This window comes from Mustelus asterias, chromosome 9, assembly GCF_964213995.1.
Source record: "Mustelus asterias chromosome 9, sMusAst1.hap1.1, whole genome shotgun sequence".
Classification (NCBI taxonomy): domain Eukaryota; kingdom Metazoa; phylum Chordata; class Chondrichthyes; order Carcharhiniformes; family Triakidae; genus Mustelus; species Mustelus asterias.
In genome coordinates, this window is record NC_135809.1 from 3,233,985 (window position 1) to 3,258,234 (window position 24,250).

Below are 24,250 nucleotides of genomic sequence, written 5' to 3' on the forward strand. Positions count from 1 at the left end.
AGTGGGACCTGAACTCAGAGCTGGCCCAGAGACAGAGATACCTGGTGTTAGACTTCTTACAGAGACAGAGAGCCAACCTAATTCACCACCGGACCTCCCTCCCCCAGGGTCCTGTTTCAGCAAAGCGGGGTCAGACCGTAAGGAACAAGCTGAGAGCAGGAAAGGCCGGATTACTGGGAACTCCAGCGAGAGGGGGCTTGTTGCCGAAGGTTTGGGAGACATCTCATTTCCTGCATTATAATTCGATGGCGATAGATTTGGCACATCTCAAACCGAGCACCGCTTACATGTTGCTCTAACAATCCCAAATTCACCCAATGTTCTCCTTACCTTCTGAGCTAAAGTAATGTTCCATCAGGGGTCTCCAGGAATTGCCAAGAGTTCTGACCAAGAGACGAGTCTTCCCGGTTCCAAGTTACTTTCACTTTCCTATTCCCCGCTTCCTGAGATCAGTTTCATTTCTGCTCACAGCTCCTTGGGGCGGGTTAAAGGGTTGGCTGCTCCTGAACTCACTGGGACTCTTGCTGAACGCACAATTTGCACAGTCTTTGGAGACGGTGGCATTCTTCCACGGAAAACCCAGTGAGCTGTTGCTGAGTCGATCAGAGTGAAATGAATGATGTTATTGAAAGACGTCTTCCTTCCTGAGTTTTGTCACGGGAATTCCCCTTCACCCACACGGAGACTTAGGGGGGAATGTTACCATTTTGAGTCTAAGTGCCGGATCTGGGCGTCAAACAGACCAACGCCTGGAATCCTCTTTCCAGCGCGCCCATACACGTTTTGCCGGCTGCGGTCCGATCCGCGCTGTGCGCGGGGCTTAGCGCTGCCGGAACGATTGGAGCTCTGAACTGCGCATACGCAGTTCAAAAGAAATCTGACAGCGCATCCGGGCACGAAAAAAAAAAGCAGAAAGTGGAGAGAGCGGCTCTCTGACATTCATCCTCTGGTCCGGGGCGGAGGGGGCGTGACCGATCGTCCCCTGGGGAGTCGGGGGGGGGGAGAGGGGGTGTGACTGATCGTCCCCTGGGGAGAGGGGGTGTGACCGATCATCCACAGGGGGGGAGAGGGGGTGTGACCGATCATCCCCTGGGGGGGGGGGGTGGGGACGAGAGGGGGTGGGGACGAGAGGGGGTGTGACCGATCATCCCCTGGGGGGTGGGGGGGGGGAGTGGGGGGGGGGGGGGATGGGAGGGGAGGGGGTGTGACATCTCATCCTCTGGTCGGGGGAGGTTTCGCTGCGTATCTGCGGCCGATCCCTCCTGGCACCATCACTGGTTCACTACCAGCCACAGCCATCTCTCCCGCTCTCTCTGCGTGGCTTTCCTCCGGTCTTCTGGTTTCCTCCCACAGTCCAAAGATGTGATAGTTAGGTGCATTGGCCATGCTAAATTCTTCCTCAGTGTACCCGAACAGGCGCCGGAGTGTGGCGACGAGGGGATTTTCACAGTAACTTCATTGCAGTATTTTTTTGATTTATTATTGTCACATGTATTAACATACAGTAAAAATAATGTAAACCTACTTGCGACTAATAAATAAACTTTACTTTTAAATTCAATAGGGAATTTCAGGAGGGACATTTTCACCCAGAGAGTGGTGAGAATGTGGAACTCATTCCCACAGAGAGTGATTGAAGTGAATAAAATGGATACAGTTAAGAGGGTGCTGGATAAACACGAGAGAGGAATAACAGGAGAGTGTGTGTTGATGGAGAGGTGGTTTGGGGCTGAGAGGATGCTCGTATGAACCATGGACCATGAAAACAGAGATAACCAAGAGGACAATTAGTTGAACAAATGCTCAGGAAAAATTCCTCTCCAATCTGCTCAGGTAATGGAGACCAGTCCCGGAGTTTACACAGAACAAGTATTGACAGAATTACGCAATGCCAACTTTGGTGATAGATCCACGTGTGCACTCAGGCCGAGTTTCTGTTGGATTACTGGCTCAGCTTACTGAGTAAGTGCAGCCTCTGAGGAAATTCATGATATGATGAATCTTTTATTCGAGGTATTTCGCTGCCACCGCAAGCACAGTGGGCCAAATGGCCTCCTCGTTCGATGTCATCCAAGATAAGAAGAAATTGGATGACTATTTGAGAAGTAGAAATACGAAACAACATGGGGATAGGGTAGTTCCTGTTGGAGAGCTAGCAGCAACACAGTGTCGGGCTGATTGGCCTCTCTGCTGTTTATCTATGACATTACAGGCTTGGTCAATGAAATAAACATTAAACTTGACAGATGGATCTAACGGGGACTGTCAGATTTCGGGGTGGGAATTCCTAAGAATTTTTAATTGCAGTTTGGCAGCATTTTGCAAATATGTCAAGTGGGTCAGTAACCAGAGAAACAGGGTTTAAAATCATTGCCAAAAAATAGAGGGTAAATAGGAGGGAATGTTTTTACACAGTGTTAAGATTTGGAAGGCTCTACTTGCAAGAATAGTGAAGCAGATTCCAGAAGAACGTCCAAAAGGCAACAGGACATTGTAAGGGGCTAATTTACAGGATACGGGAGCTGATACAGGTAGGTTGGGCTGAATGGCCTGTTTCTGTGCTGTAATGTTTTATGATGCTGTGTATTACAGACAGAGGTACAAGAACAACAACACAATTTCATTTCAAGTTTATTCAGATACAAAACACCAACATTGCACAAAAAGATGAGGACTAATTTAATATAAAAGTCAGCGATTACATTCCTGATATCATTACCTATCTCTTAAACCTTTGATGCTAATGTATATTTTTGCTTTGAGTGACCTATAGGCCATCCCACCATTCACCCCACAACAGTCTCAGGCTAATAACATTGGGTTAGAATAGGATTATGGTTATATCACTGGGCTAATAATCCAAAGGTTTAGATTAATAGTTTAGCTCTAATCTCCCTTTGGCAGTTTGAGAAACTGAATATAGTTCAAAACATCTGGGAATGACCAGGAGGTTTTGAGGTTATTGTTAAAACACAGCTGGTCCATCAATGTCCTTTAGAGATGGAAAGTTGCTGGCTTTGTGGATATTTAAACCACCGATACTCCAGGGAGTTCATAGAGAGTGAGGCTCGCAATCCAATCTCTGGACAGACAGCAGCTCGACTATCACTCAATTTTAACCCGTCAATAAATGCTAATCTAAGTTTACTCTGCATGCAACTCTTTCCTTTATCATGGACTGTTGTAAACACTGCACTCAATAATAACTTTACATTTTTATATGATACCTTTAATATTGCCGAAAGTTCTAGGGAGCTTCACAGAGGCACAATCAGATGAGAATTGACCAGATAAGGAAACACTGGGACATGAGGCCAATAGCTTAGTCAAAAAGATAAGTCTTAAGAAGTGTCCTAAACAGAAGATAAAGGAATTGTATCTCAAGAACTCCTTCAAGGATTCCCCATTGTGTTTGAAAGCCAATCTGTACTTCCTGGAAGTGTAGTTAGTGCTTTAATGCCAGAAATGCGACAGTAAACTTGTACAAGTGTTTCTATTTCAAAGCTGTGTTGCTTGCAGGATAAACAGTGGACAGGAAATCAGAGACGTTTCCTGATTTTGTTTGAAATAGAGGCATGGTGTTTTTTATCCCGACCCCAAAATTTCCCAGCTAGATTTTTTTATAATTTTTTAAAACATGTTTCTTATTGCACAAGTCAAGGAAGGCAGTGCCAAAAATAATCAGCAAATACATGGCTATTGTCCATTATTCAGATTACAACACAGACACGATGAGTATCGGTAGAGAAGTTTGACTGTTACTCAAAGCTGCATCATCAATTATTGTCGCAGCTTTTCCACACTAGATTGATACAGGCACCTGTTTATTTGGCAGCTTACAGTAACAGGGAAATCCGGCGAACACTGCGCGTTGCACCAGTCGACAGATTAGTCTGCATCATGGCTGAAAGATTAAAACAAAATCATTAAAGCATTCAAACTGGATCATAAACTTTAAAATTCAAACTGAAATGAACATTTGTGCCACACAAATAACAGGCAGTGACAATCTCCGAAAAGGGAGGATCTAACCAACGCTCCTTGACATTTGATAATATTACCACGGCTGATCCCCGGCTTTCAACATCCTGGGGGGGCTTACCATTGACCAGAAACTGAACTGGACCAGCCGCAGAAATACTGTGGCTACCAGAGCAAGTCAGAGGCTGGGGATTCTGTGGTGAGTAACTCACTTTGATTTGATTTGAGTTGATTTGGTTTGATTTATTATTGTCACATATATTAACAATACAGTGAAAAATATTGTTTTTTGCGCACTATACAGACAAAACATACCGTTCATAGAGAAGGAAACGAGAGAGTGCAGAATGTAGTGTTACAGTCATAGCAAAGGTGTAGAGAAAGATCAATTTAATGCAAGGTAAATCCATTCAAAAGTCTGACAGCAGCAGGGAAGAAGCTGTTCTTGAGTCGGTTGGTACGTGACCTCAGACTTTTGTATTTTTTTCCCCGAGGGAAGAAGGTGGGAGAGAGAATGTCCAGGGTGCGTGGGATCCTTTCTCCCTTACTTCCTTACTCCCCAAAGCCTGTCCATCATCTACAAGGCACAAGCCAGGAGTGTGATGGAAAACTCTCCACTTATCTGAATGGGTGCAACTCCAACAACACTCAAGAAGCTTGACACCATCCAGGACAAAGCAGCCTGCTTGATTGGAATCACATCCACAAACATTCAAACCCTCCACCACCAAGACATAGTGACTGCCATGTGGTTTAAGTTCATTTTCACCAACTTCCACAGAAATAAAAATCAGGAAGATGTGAAAGGGATGATTTATTTATCATCTGATCTACATTGTGGATAAAGATCCAACCTTCTGAGATTGAAGTTTTTGAAATTGATAAGAAGCAACTCACATATTACAGAGAAGGAGGTGCTGGACGTCTTAAAGCACATCAAGGTAGATAAAGCCCGACACCTGATGAGGTATATCCCAGGACGTTGTGGGAGGCTAGGGAGGAAATTGCGGGTCCCCTAGCCGAGATATTTGAATCATCGATAGTCACGGGTGAGGTGCCTGAAGATTGGAGAGTGGCAAATGTTGTGCCTTTGTTTAAAAAGGGCTGCAGGGAAAAGTCTAGGAAATACAGGCCAGTGAGCCTCACATCTGTGGTGGGTAAGTTGTTGGAAGGTATTTTGAGAGACAGGATTTACAGGCATTTAGAAATGCAAGGACTGATTGGGGACAGTCAGCATGGTTTTGTGAGTGGAAAATCATGTCTCACAAATTTGATTGAGTTTTTTGAAGGGGTAACCAAGAAGGTAGATGAGGGCAGTGCAGTTGATGTTGTCTACATGGACCTTAGCAAGGCCTTTGACAAGGTACCGCATGGTAGGTTGTTGCATAAAGTTAAATCTCACGGGATCCAGGGTGAGGTATCTAAATGGATACAAAATTGGCTTCTTGACAGAAGCCAGAGGGTCGTTGTAGAGAGTTGTTTTTCAAACTGGAGATCTGTGACCAGCGGTGTGCCTAAGGGATCAGTGCTGGGTCCACTGTTATTTGTCATTTATATTAATGATTTGGATGAGAATATAGGAGGCATGGTTAGTAAGTTTGCAGATGACACCAAGATTGGTGGCATAGTGGACAGTGAAGAGAGTTATCTCCAATTGCAATGGGATCTTGATCAATTGGGCCAGTGGGCTGATGAATGGCAGATGGAGTTTAATTTAGACAAATGCGAGGTGATGCATTTTAGTAGATTGAACCAGGGCAGGACTTATTCAGTTAATGGTAGGGCGTTGGGAAGAGTTACAGAACAAAGAGATCTAGGAGTACATGTTCATAGCTCCTTGAAAGTGGAGTCACAGGTGGACAGAGTGGTGAAGAAGGTATTCGGCATGCTTGGTTTCATCGGTGAGAACACTGAATACTGGAGTTGGGACGTCTTGTTGAAGTTTTATGAAACATTGGTAAGGCCACACTTGGAATACTGTGTGCAATTCTGGTCACCCTATTATAGAAAGGATATTATTAAACTAGAAAGAGTGCAGAAAAGATTTACTAGGATACTACTGGGACTTGATGGATTGAGTTATAAGGAGAGGCTGAATAGACTGGGACTTTTTTCTCTGGAGCGTAGGAGGCTGAGGGGTGACCTTATAGAGGTCTATAAAATAATGTGGGGCATAGACAAGGTAGGTAGTCAATATCTTTTCCCAAAGATAGGGGAGTCTAAAACTAGAGGGCATAGGTTTAAGGTGAGAGGGGAGAGATACAAATGTGTCCAGAGGGGCAATGTTTTCACACAGAGGATGGTGAGTGGCTGGAACAAGCTGCCAGAGGTAGTAGTAGAGGCGGGTACAATTTTATATTTTAAAAAGCATTTAGATAGTTACATGGGTACGATGGGTATAGAGGGATATGGGCCAAATGCGGGCAATTGGGATTAGCTTAGGGGTTTTAAAAAAAAGGGCGGCATGGACAAATTGGGCCAAAGAGCCTGTTTCCGTGCTGTAAATCTCTATGACTCTATGATTCTATAACTCAAACAAGATATTAGTTATGCGGTTACATTTCTTATTTCAGACTTTGAAATGACTAGAAAGATTTTTATTCAAATCAGTGAGGGAATTCATGCAGGCTGGCAGAATGCTGTAGTTCTGAGGTCAATATGTTTTTTTCCCTTCTCCGTCATGTGGGTGTCACTGGATAGGTCAACATTTGTATTGCCCGTCCCTTGAGAAAACTGAACTGGACCAGCCTTATAAATACTGTGGCTACCAGAGCAGGTTGAAGGCTAGGAATCCTGCAGAGAGTAACTCACCTTCTGACTCTCCAAAGACTCTACAAGGCACAAGTCAGGAGTGTGATGGAATACTCCCCACTTGCCTGGATGGCTGCAGCTCCAACAACACTCAAGAAACTTGACGCCATTCAAGACAAGGCGGCTCCGCTTGATTGCTTCCACAAACATTCAAACCCTCCACCACCAACGAACAGTGGCAGACATGTGTCCCATCTACAAGATACACTGCAAGAACTCATCAATGTTCCTTAAGCAGCACCTTTCAAACCCATGTCCTCTACCATCTCGAAGGACAAGAGCAGCAGATACTTGGGAATACTACTGTTTGCAAGTTCCCTCCCAAGCCATTCACCATCTTATCTTGGAAATATATCGCCGTTCCTTCAATGTCCCTGGGTCAAAATCCTGGAACTCCCACCCTAACAGCACAGTGGATGTACCTACACCTTAGACTGCAGCGGTTTAAGGAGGCAGCTCATGATCACTTTTTGAACAGCAATTAAGGATGGGCAATAAATGTTGGTTGAGCCAGAGATGCCCAGATCCCGTAAATTAATTATAAAACAAATGGAGGTTACATCATGGAAACATCATTGAGTTGAAGCGTTTGGGACACCCAAGACCACTCACCCGGGAAGTCTAGTTCGAATTTCTCATTATTAACAAAGAAGGTCATGCAGCCCGATTGGTTCTGCAAATATTCAGATTCAATCTCCTCACTGGTCACTGAGCATTCGGTGTTTGTTCCTCCCTGTCAGATATCGGGAAAGTCAGAAAACATGCAACATTAAAAAGTCCTTTGGCTGCCACGATCTTTATGTTATTAATGTTGTGCAAGATTGGCCCATCTTGCTTAACCTGCTCTGCTTCATTCTGGTTAGCTAGCCAATCAGTTCCTCCCACTTCCAAAAACTCTCAAAATATCCACCTGGTCTGGTCAGACGCCTAAATGTAAATGTTTGGGGAGGGTACAGGCTACTTCCCATATCATTGGTCAGTTAGTCATTGGCTATTATTGGTGGATTTGGTTGCGTCTCAGTGAGATTCAGTTCTGAGAAACAGCTATCGTTTGTCAACCACCAGAGTGGACAAACTCATGGTGACTAATTCTCCAAGCACAGGAGGCCACACCATCACCTGTACACATCAAGAAAACATGGGCACTTTGTGTCAATTTACAGCCCGTATGGCTCACAATGTTGGAGGGTGTGATGAGGGGCGGGGTGGGGGGGGGGGGGAGGGCTCGCTGGGAGGACTGAGATTCAGCCTGTGGGTGAGGACTATTGGATATTTTCCCAGTCCCTGGTTGAACCTGTACATCACCAGCTTTGGCTGACATATCACATTCCAATGGCGCCAAATATACACTGAGCAGCTGAGAAATCTGTAGGGCAAGGCCTTTGCACATTCTCACTATGGATGGGTTCCTGTTAGACAAGGGAATATTAGGGGTGGATTGGAATGTGGAATTTGAAACACAAACAGGTCAGCCATGAATGGCAGAGCAGGTTCGAGGGACTGAATGGCCTCCTTAGAAACATAGAAAAACTACAGCACAAAACAGGCCCTTCGGCCCCACAAGTTGTGCCGAACATATCCCTACCTTCTGCTCCCAGTTAGTATGTTTTGTATGAGTGAATCTGTAGACTACGTTTCAGCTCTTTTTAATTATAAGTTTCATAAAACACAAACTTTGATCACAGAACAGTTAAGGATCAACAAGGTCATCTATGTGCGGATCCACAAGAGATGGGTGAGATCTGTAATGGAAAATTTTAACATAAAGAATAAAGCAGACCACAGGTCAGGGAGAGGGAGGTCGTGCCTTACAAATTTGGTGGAGTTTTTTGAGGAAGTGACAAAAACGGTTGATGAAGGAAGGGCCGTGGATGTCGTCTATATGGATTTCAGTAAGGCATTTGACAAAGTCCCACATGGCAGGTTGGTTAAGAAGGTTAAGGCTCATGGGATACAAGGAGAAGTGGCTAGATGGGTGGAGAACTGGCTTGGCCATAGGAGACAGAGGGTAGTGGTCGAAGGGTCTTTTTCCGGTTGGAGGTCTGTGACCAGTGGTGTTCCGCAGGGCTCTGTACTGGGGCCTCTGCTATTTGTGATATATATAAATGATTTGGAAGAAGGTGTAACTGGTGTAATCAGCAAGTTTGCGGATGACACGAAGATGGCTGGAATTGCGGATAGCGAAGAGCATTGTTGGGCAATACAGCAGGATATAGATAGGCTGGAAAATTGGGCGGAGAGGTGGCAGATGGAATTTAATCCGGATAAATGCGAAGTGATGCACTTTGGAAGAAATAATGTAGGGAGGAGTTATACAATAAATGGCAGAGTCATCAGGAGTATAGAAACACAGAGGGACCTAGGTGTGCAAGTCCACAAATGCTTGAAGGTGGCAATACAGGTGGAGAAGGTGGTGAAGAAGGCATATGGTATGCTTGCCTTTATAGGACGGGGTATAGAGTATAAAAGCTGGAGTCTGATGATGCAGCTGTATAGAACGTTGGTTAGGCCGCATTTGGAGTACTGCGTCCAGTTCTGGTCGCCGCACTACCAGAAGGACGTGGAGGCATTGGAGAGAGTGCAGAGAAGGTTTACCAGGATGTTGCCTGGTATGGAGGGTCTTAGCTATGAGGAGAGATTGGGTAGACTGGGGTTGTTCTCCTTGGAAAGACGGAGAATGAGGGGAGATCTAATAGAGGTGTACAAGATTATGAAGGATATAGATAGAGTGAACAGTGGGAAGCTTTTTCCCAGGTCGGAGGTGACGATCACGAGGGGTCACGGGCTCAAGCTGAGAGGGGCGAAGTATAACTCAGACATCAGAGGGACGTTTTTTACACAGAGGGTGGTGGGGGCCTGGAATGCGCTGCCAAGTAGGGTGGTGGAGGCAGGCACGCTGACATCGTTTAAGACTTACCTGGATAGTCACATGAGCAGCCTGGGAATGGAGGGATACAAACGATTGGTCTAGTTGGACCAAGGAGCGGCACAGGCTTGGAGGGCCGAAGGGCCTGTTTCCTGTGCTGTACTGTTCTTTGTTCTTTGTTCTTTGTCAGGATGGCCAAGCTTGGGCTAGTTCAATAAGGAGGAACTAAAATGATTAAAACTCAAGGTTGAGCAGCTGCACAAGGGGGCAGTTGAGAAACTGCAGAAGCGAGGAGACTGATTAAAACTGGCTGAATGAGGAAGATAAGGAAAATACAGCAAAGGAAGAAAAACAACTCCCTAATACGGAATGAAAAAGTACTGATATTGTATTAGCCTGTGTGTCTGTGTAGCCAGGCCAGTAGAATAGGTATAAAGACTGTCGTTTGCTGTACTCGGGCGCGCCTTCCCCCCACTCGCTCAAGTGGCAGGAGGAACGCGACCTCTGCAGAGTGAAATAAACATTGTTCCTATCCATGACTGACTGTCTCTGAATCCTATTTTTCCACCACAGATCCTAAATGAATATTTCTCATCAGTATTTACTGTTGAGAAAAGCATGGATGTTAGGGAACTTGGGGAAATAAATAGTGATGTCCTGAGGAGTGTACATATTACAGAGAAGGAGGTGCTGGAAGTCTTAAAGCGCATCACGGGTGAGGTGCCTGAAGATTGGAGAGTGGCAAATGTTGTACCTTTGTTTAAAAAGGGCTGCAGGGAAAAGCCTGGGAACCACCGGCCAGTGAGCCTCACATCTGTGGTGGGTAAATTGTTGGAAGGTATTTTGAGAGACAGGATCTACAGGCATTTAGAGATGCAAGGACTGATTAGGGACAGTCAGCATGGCTTTGTGAGTGGAAAATCGTGTCTCACAAATTGATTGAGTTTTTTGAAGGGATAAGCAAGAAGGTAGATGAGGGCAGTGCAGTTGATGTTGTCTACATGGACTTTAGCAAGGCCTTTGACAAGGTACTGCATGGTAGGTTGTTGCATAAAGTTAAATCTCACGGGATCCAGGGTGAGGTATCTAAATGGATACAAAATTGGCTTCTTGACAGAATGTGGAGATGCCGGCGTTGGACTGGGGTAAGCACAGTAAGAAGTCTCACAACACCAGGTTAAAGTCCAACAGGTTTATTTGGTAGCAAATACCATAAGCTTTCGGAGCGCTGCCCCTTCGTCAGATGGAGTGGATATCTGTTCTCCAACAGTGCACAGACACAGAAATCAAGTTACAGAATACTAATTAGAATGCAAATCGCTACAGCCAGCCAGGTCTTAAAGGTACAGATAATGTGGGTGGAGGGAGCATTCAACACAGGTTAAAGAGATGTGTATTGTCTCCAGACAGAACAGCTAGTGAGATTCTGCAAGATCAGGGGGAAAGCTGTGGGGGTTACTGATAATGTGACATAAATCCAACATCCCGGTTTAGGCCATCCTCATGTGTGCGGAACTTGGCTATCAGTTTCTGCTCAGCGACTCTGCGCTGTCGTGTGTCGTGAAGGCCGCCTTGGAGAACGCTTACCTGAAGATCCAAGGCTGAATGCAAGGCTGAGCAGAAACTGATAGCCAAGTTCCGCACACATGAGGACGGCCTAAACCGGGATGTTGGATTTATGTCACATTATCAATAACCCCCACAGCTTTCCCCTTGATCTTGCAGAATCTCACTAGCTGTTCTGTCTGGAGACAATACTCATCTCTTTAACCTGTGTTGAATGCTCCCTCCACCCACATTATCTGTACCTTTAAGACCTGGCTGGCTGTAGAGATTTGCATTCTAATTAGTATTCTGTAACTTGATTTCTGTGTCTGTGCACTGTTGGAGAACAGATATCCACTCCATCTGACGAAGGGGCAGCGCTCCGAAGGCTTATGGTATTTGCTACCAAATAAACCTGTTGGACTTTAACCTGGTGTTGTGAGACTTCTTACTGTTCTTGACAGAAGCCAGAGGGTGGTTGTAGAGAGTTGTTTTTCAAACTGGAGGCCTGTGACTAGTGGTGTGCACAGTAAGAAGTTTAACAACACCAGGTTAAAGTCCAACAGGTTTATTTGGTAGCAAAAGCCACACAAGCTTTTGGAGCTCCAAGCCCCTTCTTCAGGTGAGTGGGAATTCTGTTCACAAACAGGGCATATAAAGACACAAACTCAATTTACATGAATAATGGTTGGAATGCGAATACTTACAGCTAATCAAGTCTTTAAGATACAAACAATGTGAGTGGAGAGAGCATCAAGACAGGCTAAAGAGATGTGTATTGTCTCCAGACAGGACAGCCAGTGAAACTCTGCAGGTCCAGGCAGGCTGTGGGGATTACAAATAGTGTGACATGAACCCAATATCCCGGTTGAGGCCGTCCTCGTGTGTGCGGAACTTGGCTATCAGTTTCTGCTCAGCGACTCTGCGCTGTCGTGTGTCGTGAAGGCCGCCTTGGAGAACGCTTACCCGAATATCAGAGGCCGAATGCCCGTGACCGCTGAAGTGCTCCCCAACAGGAAGAGAACAGTCTTGCCTGGTGATTGTCGAGCGGTGTTCATTCATCCTGTGATATTCATCCTCTGATATTCGGGTAAGCGTTCTCCAAGGCGGCCTTCACGACACACGACGGCGCAGAGTCGCTGAGCAGAAACTGATAGCCAAGTTCCGCACATATGAGGACGGCCTCAACCGGGATATTGGGTTCATGTCACACTATTTGTAATCCCACAGCCTGCCTGGACCTGCAGAGTTTCACTGGCTGTCTTGTCTGGCGACAATACACATCTCTTTAGCCTGTCTTGAAGCTCTCTCCACTCACATTGTTTGTATCTTAAAGACTTGATTAGCTGTAAGTATTCGCATTCCAACCATTATTCATGTAAATTGAGTTTGTGTCTTTATATGCCCTGTTTGTGAACAGAATTCCCACTCACCCGAAGAAGGGGCTTGGAGCTCCGAAAGCTTGTGTGGCTTTTGTTACCAAATAAACCTGTTGGACTTTAACCTGGTGTTGTTAGACTTCTTACTGTGTTTACCCCAGTCCAACGCCGGCATCTCCACATCATGACCAGTGGTGTGCCTCAGGGATCAGTGCTGGGCCCACTGTTATTTGTCATTTATATTAATGAATTGGATGAGAATTTAGGGGGCATGGTTAGTAAGTTTGCAGATGACACCAAGATTGGCGGCATAGTGGACAGTGAAGAACGTTATCTCCAATTGCAACGGGATCTTAACCAATTGGGCCAGTGGGCTGACGAATGGCAGATGGAGTTTAATTTAGACAAATGCGAGGTGATGCATTTTGGTAGATTAAACCAGGGCAGGACTTACTCAGTTAATGGTAGGGCATTGGGGAGAGTTACAGAACAAAGAGATCTAGAGGTATATGTTCATAGCTCCTTGAAAGTGGAGTCACAGGTGGAGCGAGTGGTGAAAAAGGCATTCGGCATGCTTGGTTTCATCAGTCAGAACATTGAATACAGGAGTTGGAGCCTCTTGTTGAAGTTGTACAAGACATTGGTAAGGCCACACTTGGAATACTGTGTGCAATTCTGGTCACCCTATTATAGAAAGGATATTATTAAACTAGAAAGAGTGCAGAAAAGATTTACTAGGATACTACTGGGACTTGATGGATTGAGTTATAAGGAGAGGCTGAATAGACTGGGACATTTTTCTCTGGAGCGTAGGAGGCTGAGGGGTGACCTTATAGAGGTCTATAAAATAATGAGGGGCATAGATAAGGTAGATAGTCAATATCTTTTCCCAAAGGTTGGGGATCTAAAACTAGAGGGCATAGGTTTAAGGTGAGAGGGGAGAGATACAAATGTGTCCAGAGGGGCAATATGTTCACACAGAGGGTGGTGAGAGTCTGGAACAAGCTGCTAGAGATAGTAGTAGAGGTGGGTACAATTTTATCTTTTAAAGAGCATTTAGATAGTTACATGGGTACGATGGGTATAGAGGGATATGGGCCAAATGCGGGCAATTGGGATTAGCTTTGGGGTTTTAAAAAAAAAGGGCGGCATGGACAAGTTGGGCCATGCTGTAAACCTCTATGACTCTATGAATAGTACCTTACCCGTTTTTTGTAGTCATACCAGTTGTCATGGTTTCCCGAAAACTGCCACCTGTATTGCTGGCGTTGCCCAGAGAAGTTCAAACGAGTCATTGAGTCCGAAAGACTAAACATAACACAGCAAAAAAACGCAGAGTTTAGAATACTGCCAGCGATGGACATCCCCAATAAAAATCAGAAAATAAATCCCACCTTAAACTAGTGAAGAAAGAGCCAGCATTGACACACAGGCCTGTGGAACATTGCAAAGGCCTGCGGCCTGGCTGGACTTGACTAAGTCAAGATGAAGATTTAGAACTCACCGTATTGAGGAGAGGGAAAGGAAAGCAATGGAGATCAGCGAGTACAAGTTGAGGAGGGTATTCTGAAGGTCTAAGGGTTCCTGGACTTTATAATTAGAGTCAGCAAATACAAAACCAAGCAAACTATGCTCAATTTTTAAAAAAGAAATTCTGGTTTGGTCTCAGCTGAATTATTGTGTTCAAACCTTGGCACTGTATTTTAGGAAGGATGTCTTTCGGGCCCCCTAAAGAAGATGCCAGGATATTTACTGGAATGGTGCCAAGAATGAGGCATGTCAGTTATGTGCCTCACCTGGAGAAACTGACATTGGTGTTTCTTCTGTGACGTTAGTGTCCCTTTTGAGAGATGTTTTTTTTAAAAAATCATGATCTCTGCAGCTCACAGTCTTAGGTGATGTCATTCTGGGAGGAGAAAACTGTGAAACTGAAAGTGAAATTCCTGTCACCTGAGCTGCCCAGTTTGTGAGGTGGAGTGTTCAAAGCATCAAGTCCCTCTTCCTCCCTGTTTGTTTTCTTTGGAAATTCTGTTGGTTAGCTGAAAACAAGATCTTGCTTCCCTGAAGGGTGGCCGTTTGCTGTTTTTGGGACTGGGCCAGAGTCTCTCAAATGTCTTGGAAACCTGTCCGGTTTTCAGACTGCTCTGAGTCACAGGAATATTTGACTGCAACCTCATAAGGAAAATATTCGATCCCAGTATCAAGTGAGCATTGGTCTGTGCTAAACCTGTGAGGAGGGTTTCTGTTGTCTATGGGTTTTGGTTTTAATTGGAACACATCAGAAATATTCATTAAGGGTTATACATTATAGCGGCTGTTTTGTTTCTGGTTTATAATTGATAAAAGTTCTTGCTAATTTTCTTACTATACATGTTAACTATATTCTTAAATAAAATTTGTTTGATAAATGCTCCCTATTGGGTCATTTGAATCACACCTGAAAAACATCTCATGCTTATCCCAGCCAAATTCAAGATTCAAAACTTATGATTCAGGCAGGCTCCATAAAACACTTTGTGGAGTTTCTGACCTGAACCATAACACTTCAAACAGGCAGGTCAAGAGGAAATTTAATGGAGCTATTCACAATTATGAGGCGCCATGGTAAGAATAAATACGGAGAAATTGTTTCCGGGGCAGAAGGGTCATTAACCAGATGTCACAAATTTAATCTGATTGACTAAAGAACTCAGCCAGTTGTGATCTGGAATGAATTGTCTGAAAGTGGAGTGGAAGCAGGTTCCATTGGAACTTTCCACTGAATCAGAGAATGGTTACAACATATGAGGAGGCCATTTGGCCCCTCACGCCTATGCTGGTTCTCCAGAGGAGCAATTTACTCAGTGTCATTCTCCCAGTAATCCTGCACATTCTTCCTTTTCAGACAATAATCCAATTCCCTCTTGAAAGCCTCGATTCAACCTGCCTCCACCACACTCTCGGACAGCACCTTCCACATCCTAACCACTCGCTGCGTGAAACAGTTTCTCCCTATCTCCTCTGTCCACACCCCTCAGGATTTTGAGCAGCTCTCTCAATTCTCCTCTCAACATTCTCTTCTCTGAGAAAAACAGTCCTAACTTCTCCAATCTATGTAACTGAAGCTCCTCAACCCTGAATAGTTTCCACACTGCCTCTAATGCCTTCACATCCTTTCTAAACTGTGCTGCTCAGGATGCAATATTCCAGGTGAAACTGAACCAGTGTTTTATATAAGGTCAACATAACCACCTCACACAATAACAGAAATCAAGGCTACAAAGAGGACACCAAAGAGACCATTCCATTTTAAACTGGTTAAGATAAAGCCAAAACAAAAATGGAAAGAGGAGGGAAGTAGCATGTCTCTGGTTGTTTGACGAGATAGTCAGTATCAGCATAATGTTCTGAATGGCCACCTCCTGTGCTGAACCATCCTGAGATTTGATGACTAAATGGCGGGAAGGTTCAATGAGTGGGAGAGAATGTGGCTGCTGGAACTCGGACGATTTGAGAATTTATGATACTAAAACAGACCGTGCAACACAACACGTCCATGCAGTGTTTATGCTGCACATAAGATCCCCGTAAGAAGTCTCACAACATCAGGTTAAAGTCCAACAGGTTTATTTGGAACTATGAGCTTTCGGAGCACCGCTTCTTTATCAGGCGAGTCCTGATGAAGGAGCAGTGCTCTGAAAGCTCGTGATTCCAAATAAACCTGTTGGACTTTAACCTGGTGTGGTGAGACTACTCACTGTGTCTACCCCAGTCCAATGCCAGCGTCTCCACATCATGATCTCCATCACACACTGTCAACCCCATCCGCATTTTACACAGAATGGGTTTTGGGAGGTTCGTGAGTGTTGGGGAAGAGATCTTCACAAGACATAGAATCCCTGCAGTACAGAAGGAGGCCATTCAGCCCATAGAGTCTGCACCAACTCTCCAACAGAGCATTTTACCCAGGCCCTTTCCTGTAACCTCATGCATTTACCCTGCTAAGTCCCCTAACCTACACATCTTGGGACACTAGTGGGCAATTTAGCATGGCCAATCCACCTAACCAGCACACCTTTGGATTGTGGGAGGAAACCCACATAGACAAGGGGAGAACATGCAAACTCCACACAAACAGTGATCCAAGGCTGGAATCGAACCCGGGTCCCTGGTGCTGTGAGGCAGCAGTGCTAACCACTGTGCCACCGCGCTGTCTCATATGAGTGAAGGTTTTCATTTTGGTGGGGATGAGGTGAGCAGTGTTGCTGGGGGTGGAAATGGCAGGTAGGGATGGGGGGAGGGGGAGGTGGTTCTTGTTTCTTTAAGGGGCAGATGTTACTGAACATTGGAGGGCAGGTCTGGAGATTGGGGGAGGGGGGGTGGTGGATATGGCAAAAGGAAGGTGGCAGAGATTTTGACCGTTGCAGAATGGAATTGCTTGAATTCTTTTCCCAGCAGAAAGTCGGAAAAGGTTTGTCTCATTCTCAGCTGTGGATTGGTGGAGAGCACCTCCTGCCTCAGATTCAGCGAGCCACGGTTTTAAGTCTCATTCCACACAGCTGAGCACGTAATCCAGGTTAATACTCTGAGTGTGAGTACCGAGGGAGTGCTGCATTGTCAGAGGTGTAAGTGGAGGCCCGTCCTGCCCTCTCAAGTGGAAGGACAAGATCTCACAGCCACAATTGTAAAGAAGAGCAAAGGAGTTCTCCCCAAAACCCTGACTCAATGTTTATCCCTCAATCACCTTCAGCAGAATGGATGGTCATGTTCGTATGTCTCTATGCTGTGTGCAGACTGCCTCACTTCCTAATAATAGTGGATTCATTACACAGCTATTTGGTTGGTTATGGTGCACTTTGGAATGTCGAGGTATTTAAATTCAAGCGTTTCGTTTCTCAATGTTCTCTCATGCTGCTAACCTGCATTCAGCCCTCATTGTTTGTAACTTCGGTCTGCGTTTGAGTCTTCTCTTTGTCCCAGACACCAAGTTGATCTGCATCATACCTAGAGAGAGACAAGAAAATTGTTTCTCAGGAAACCGGAAGAGAAAGCTGATTAAATATAAGTCTAAAGTTTATTTATTAGTGCCACAAGTAGGCCTACATTAACACTGCAATGAAGTTATTGTGAAAATCCCCTAGTCGCCACACTCTGGCACCTGTTCAGGTCAATACACCTAACCAGCGCGTCTTCTGGACTGTGGGAGGAAACCAGAGCATCTGGAGGAAACCCACACAGACTTGGGGAGAATGATCATAGAATCATAGATCATAGAAACCCTACAGTGCAGAAGGAGGCCATTCGGCCCATCGAGTCTGCACCGACCACAATCCCACCCAGGCCCTATCCCCACATATTTACCCGCTAATCCCTCTAACCTACGCATCCCAGGACTCTAAGGGGCAACCTTTTTTTAAAACCTGGCCAATCAACCTAACCCGCACATCTTTGGACTGTGGGAGGAAACCGGAGCACCCGGAGGAAACCCACGCAGACACGGGGAGAATGTGCAAACTCCACACAGACAGTGACCCGAGCATCGAACCCGGGACCCTGGAGCTGTGAAGCAGCAGTGCTAACCACTGTGCTACCGTGCCGCCCCAATGCGCAGATTCCACACAGTGTCCCAAGCCGGAATCGAACCCGGGTCCCTGGCGCCATGAGGCAGCAGTGCTAGCCACTTGGCACAATGATTAGTCCCAGAACCATAGGCATTGGCTGTCCCCCCAAAGAATTGGAGACCATCTCTGACCAATCATCTGGCACAGGCTTGTCACTGCTTCCCTTGAGAGGCCCCCAGCATTGGCCCCCAGTCATGTCCAGGTAGTTTGATCACTGCCGGTACACCCTGGCACGGGTGGCGCAGTGGTTAGCACTGCTGCCTCACAGCGCCAGGGACCCGGGTTCAATTCCAGCCCTAGGTCACTGTCTGTGTGGAGTTTGCACATTCTCCCCGTGTCTGCGTGGGTTTCCTCCCGGTGCTTCGGTTTCCTCCCACTGTGCAAAGATGTGTGGGTTAGGTGGATTGGCCATGCTAAATTGCCCCTTAGTGTCAGGGGGACTAACTAGGGTAAATGTATGGGGTTATGGGGATAGCGGCTGGGTGGGAATGTGGTCGGTGCAGACTTGATGAGCCGAATGGCCTCCTTCTGCACTGCAGGGATTCTATAAAATGTCCATTGGCATCTGAGTGTTGGTATCTTCTGAGGGCAGTCTGCCTGCCCTCTCTGCTGGCCCTGATCATTCTGTGCCTGAACCTCTTCCCAAGAGGCTGCCAGCGACCATCAGGCCTCCTCAATCTTTGTCCCCTCAGAAGAGGTGCTCCCTGCCAATTAGACAATACAACAGGTCGGCTAATGGGGCATGATCCCCGCAGAAAGAGTGACAGGCAGACCCAAACCTCCAGTGCCAGAGAACAGAAATGTCCTGTGAGTTCCATAGAGTGATGAATATAACATGGAAAAGACTCCAGAACACCACCTCAGCTTGTTCCTAGAAACGCTGAACCCCTCAGCCAGTGTTTGCAGCTGCCCCATTTGTCCCTCGTATGAAAACAGATCAATGTGGTCAATCTGCCCGCCTGGGTCACCCCATGACGAGCTTCAGTCACATGGCAACTTTCAATTATCGTCACTTGGGTTTTAAACTCCCTCAACTGCCTCCGTTATTGTCAGTCTCACCAGCTTTTACAGATGCGCCATAGAAAGCATTCTTTCTGGTTGTATCACAGCTTGGTCTGGCTCCTACTCTGCCCAAGACTGTAAGGAACTATGAAGGGTCATGAACAAAATCCAGTCCATCACTCAAACCAGTCTCCCATCCATTGATTCTGTCTATACTTCCTGCTGCCTCGGAAAAGCAGCCGGCATAATCAAGGATCCCATGCACCCCGGACATTCTCTATTCCACCTTCTTCAGTCAGGAAAAAGGTCTGAAGTCACGTACCAACCGACTCAAGCTTCTGCCCTGCTGCCGTCAGAGTTTTGAATGGACTTACCTTGCATTAAGTTGATCTTTCTCTACACCCTAGCTATGACTGTAACACTACATTCTGCACTCTCTGCTTTCCTTCTCTGTGAACGGTATGCTTTGTCTGTACAGCGTGCGAGAAACAATACTTTTCACTGTCTCCCAGTACATGTGACAATAATAAATCAAACCAAACTCAGAGAATCAGTGGATGTACTGCCAGCCACATCTGTGCCCACCGACCGAGATATTCCACCCAGGATGCCACGTCAGACATCACTCGCAAATTAATGGTCTCCAGGGTTGGGTGCGCGCTCTCCCAGTCAGTGTAAAAATTCTACCTCATATGATTGTATGTCAACATGTTACTGAACTCAATAACTTGAAGTGGGAGAGCACTTAAAACTTTCCATGTAGAACTTTACTGTCCCCATGTGATATCAAATATGCCAGTGAGTCTAAACAGCCCACTAACTTTATCAATGCACATTTGGAAATCCTGCATGGACCTTTCCATTTAGGTTGAAAGCATTAACAATATATCTATCAGGCAGAGCTTCATAGAACTTACTGCGGAAGCAGATCTTGTAGGATTTGTGATTGAATGTAATCGGGATGGATCTACGTCTGTCTCCTTGATATTGACTTTCAATATCAGCGCTTCTGATGGTCTTACCCTGTTAATGAAGAGGCATTGATTAATTACACTCATTAACGGCAAAGGCATCAGCTCTGACGATCACCAATTAGGTGCAGCCCAGTACAACATTAAGAAGATGAAGGATGGGAGGAGGCCATTCAGCCCTTTGAATATGTTTTGGCATTTAACAAAATGATAAAAGCAAAATACTGAGGATGCTGAAAATCTGAAATAAATACAGAAAACACTGGATAAACTCAGCAAGTCCGGCAGCATCTGTGGAAAGAGAAACAGAGAAAATGTTTCGCTCTAAATGACCCTTTTACAGAACTGGCATTTAACCATCGCTGACCTGAAGCTGAACCCTTTGTTCCTAAATACCCTTCCCAACAGAAATCCATCGGTCTAGTCTTGAAAAGATCATTTCAACCCACAGCGTTCACAGCTTTTCTTTTGGTTGGGAGTGAGGGTGAGTGGGGGGTGGGGGGTGGGTTTAGGGGGTGGGGGGGGGGGGGTGAGTGACGAGGGGTAAAGGCAGGAGACCGAATTCCAGCCTTTAATTATTCTTTGTGTGAAGAGGTGCTTCTGGGTTTTTGCTATTGAACAGCCTGGCTCTAACTTGGTGCTGTCACTGAGCAAGGTTGGACAGAGTGAATGGAAGGCAATGGAGGCAATTGGCAGGAAGCTCCAGGGTAAAGGGTCTAGACAGCCCAGCCAATGAAAATGGATGATGCAAAGAACAGTAGAATATGGGGGAAAAATGATCTCCAACAGAAAGCGTTGGCAAAACTTTCCGATGCCGGCTCCAGGGGACATTACCGAGCGGCACATAGTGTGAAGGAATTGCAGCTGTATGCTCCTGTTAACAATAGCTGTTGAATCTTTATAGTAAGTCTGTGCTGAGCAATCCAGTACTACATAATCAAATGAACCAAACCCAAGATTAGTTTACTGGTCCTGTGAGAGATTGATTGTATAAAGCAAACACAGAAATACAGCAGAGAGGACTTAGTTTGGGATAGGACGCAGGCGAAATTGCTGTTAGACTTGGTGTTTGTATTGGGTCCATCAAAGGAGGGCCAGAGAGTGTTGGAGAAGCTGAGGTTGGGAGAGACCAACAAACGGATGAGGGTTTCAATCATGGTTGGGTGATTTCAAAGTTAAACATGATTCTGTACTTGGCACGAGGGAAAGCTGTTCTCTTACCTTTGCTGAAAACTTTTTCCATTTGTGCTTACAGCGATAATACCAAAGCCATTCATCCTTCTCTGCGGAGTTAGCAAAGGTCTTACGCTGAACTTGGAGATCCTTTCCACGGACTTGCATCTTATTGAAATCTATTGCGATCATACTGAAAAGTACAGAATATTCATTGAAGGTAAGCACTGTACAGTACATTGGCTAACTTCCCCTGTGGGTGGAATTCATGCCCTCCCTCATGGCAAGCTTGGAGGTGGGCATTTAAATATGCGGGAGGGTGGCAGGTGGCGACCCCACCACCTTCTCCCTGATCAAGGGAACCAGTATTGAGAAGGGGGGGAGGCCTAAGAGCCAATCCCTTCCCCTACAACCTGACCACGTGAAACCCCGCATACCAACATTCATGCCCGCCTGTGTCCTAAGCCTTGTGTACATGTACCACCAACAGCAGCCACCGCTTTCCTGGGGTCCTTGATCCAGTGGAAAACCTGATGGATAAGATCTCCATTGCCTCCATTAAATATCACCCAGCAAATTCCAGCTCAGCCCCATACAGTGAGGCAATGCACAGTTGTCTCTTTTAAATCTCACTCGTGCCAATAGGAAGATGGTGCCAAGGAAAGGCCTTTCCTTTGGAGAGATGTATTAAGGCACAAACCCCACTGGTATCTAATTAACTGCTCCTTTTCAGCTGGGGAGGGATCCAGGAGGGGAAAGAAGACTTTCTCCTCAAATAAATAAACAGTTCATGAGCTATCCAATGTCCAATCCCATGACCCTGCTCTTTCCCATTCACCCTGTGATTTTTTTCCTTTGAGTTTTTATCCAATTCCTTTTCGGAAGTTACCTTTTGAATCTATGGGTGAGATTTTCCGGCTGCACTCATCCCAAATGGGAAATTCCCACCCAAAGTCAACGGACCTTTGCATGGTCCTGTCCAGCTCACTAATATTCCCGTGGTGGGTGGGATAGGAAAATTCCTCCCTATGTCTCTATCAATCTGCTCCCACTGCCTTTCTGATAATGCATTCCCCATCTCAAGAAACTTTATTTCACTCAAATTGTTATGTGTTGCCGCAGGTTCCTTTGGCATTAATTTATTAATATCCCCTTCATTGTTTATCTTTTATCAATCCATCCATGAATGAAAAAAAAATCTAGATGACCATGAAACCATTGCCGATTGTCAGAAAAACCCATCTGGTTCACTAATATCCTTTAGGGAAGGAAATCTGCTGCCCTTACCTGGTCTGGCCTACATGTGACTCCAGAGCCACAGCAATGCGGTTGACTCTCAACTGCCCTCAGACATGGCCTTGCAAGCCACTCAGTTCAAGGGCAACTAGGGATGGGCAATAAATGCTGGCCCAGCCAGCGACACCCATGTCCCATTAATAAATACAAAAAAAATCCATGTGTAAACAATTTCATGCTATTGGTTATTGGTCATCACCAAGAATGGAAGTAATACAATTGACAGCATACCTTCCTGAGATTGGTCAACAATTTCTCATCTACTTTTCTTCATGGAAATGGAATTTTGTCCTTTATTGCTCGAGGGATGGAGTTTAAAAACAGCGAGGTTATGTTGCAGCTGTATAAGGTGCCGGTGAGGCCACACCTGGAGTACTGTGTACAGTTTTGGTCTCTTTACTTGAGAAAGGATATACTGGCACTGGAGGGGGTGCAGAGGAAATTCAGATCCTGGGTTGATTCCGGAGTTGAGAGGGTTGGCTTATGACGAGAGACTGAGTAGACTGGGGCTATACTCATTGGAATTCAGAACATAGAATCATAGAATCCCTACAGTACAGAAAGAGGCCATTCGGCCCATCGAGTCTGCACCGACCACAATCCCACCCAGGCCCTACCTCCGTATCCCTACATATTTACCCACTAATCCCTCTAACCTACGCATCTCAGGACACTAAGGGCAATTTTAGCATGGCCAATCAACCTAACCTGCACATCTTTGGACTGTGGGAGGAAACCGGAGCACCCGGAGGAAACCCACGCAAACACGAGGAGAATGTGCAAACTCCACACAGACAGTGACCCAAGCCGGGAATTGAACCCAGGTCCCTGGAGCTGTGAAGCAGCAGTTCTAACCACTGTGCTACTGTGCCGCCCAAATGAGGGGAAGATCTTATAGAAACACATAAAATTATAAAGGGAATAGATACAATAGAAGCAGGGAAGGTTTCCACTGGCGGGTGAAACTAGAACTAGGGGGCATGGCCTCAAAATAAGGGGGAGCAGATTTAGGACTGAGTTGAGGAGGAACTTCTTCACCCAAAGGGTTGTGAATCTGTGTAATTCCCAGCCCAGTGAAATACCCAGCTGGTTGACCCACCACTATTCATCAATTATTCTATCTTTGAATAGTTCTGCCTAGGTTATTGTGGCCAATTCCTGGTTCATCTCTTCAAAAATAACCTTACTTGGATGTAAACTATGATTTGTGAATCACCCTTCTCCCTGTCAAACCCAGTTTCAAATTCTATCCCATGATGGTCACAGTTACATTATTGAGTAAATCTTTGAAGGCATGTTGTCTTTTTGGTTGAAGAATATATTATTACAAAAAATCATTCCAAATACATTCAAAACATCACTGGCTCAAGTGGTTCTTCTTCCCCGAGTCTATGTAAAAATTAAAGTGTAACCACTCAGTTTTCGCAACAAGATTCCCTACTATCCATGTTTCTGGATTCATGTTTCACCCACTACTTTATCACTGCAATCGGGAACGAGACCAAAGTCTTGCATCCTTTCCTTTGTGACATGAACAGCCTTTGCCTGAATGTTATCCAGAAAATACCCTCACTTCTGACCTATGAGTGGCACAGTGGTTAGCACTGCTGTCTCACAGTGCCAAGG

General features: G+C 45.6%; 1 protein-coding gene across 1 annotated transcript in view; it reads right to left on the bottom strand.

Annotated features, from left to right (window-relative positions):
• Nucleotides 1–24,250, bottom strand: part of LOC144499037 (uncharacterized) — a 78,312-nt gene that overhangs the window by 27,347 nt on the left and 26,715 nt on the right. The window contains exons 10-16 of the mRNA XM_078221090.1: nucleotides 21,377–21,521; nucleotides 20,102–20,207; nucleotides 17,481–17,565; nucleotides 13,788–13,890; nucleotides 7,405–7,525; nucleotides 3,841–3,904; nucleotides 331–416 (exon numbers count right to left, since the gene is read on the bottom strand). Coding sequence (XP_078077216.1) covers nucleotides 331–416; nucleotides 3,841–3,904; nucleotides 7,405–7,525; nucleotides 13,788–13,890; nucleotides 17,481–17,565; nucleotides 20,102–20,207; nucleotides 21,377–21,521 — 710 coding nt within the window. The remainder of the gene's footprint in view (nucleotides 1–330; nucleotides 417–3,840; nucleotides 3,905–7,404; nucleotides 7,526–13,787; nucleotides 13,891–17,480; nucleotides 17,566–20,101; nucleotides 20,208–21,376; nucleotides 21,522–24,250) is intronic.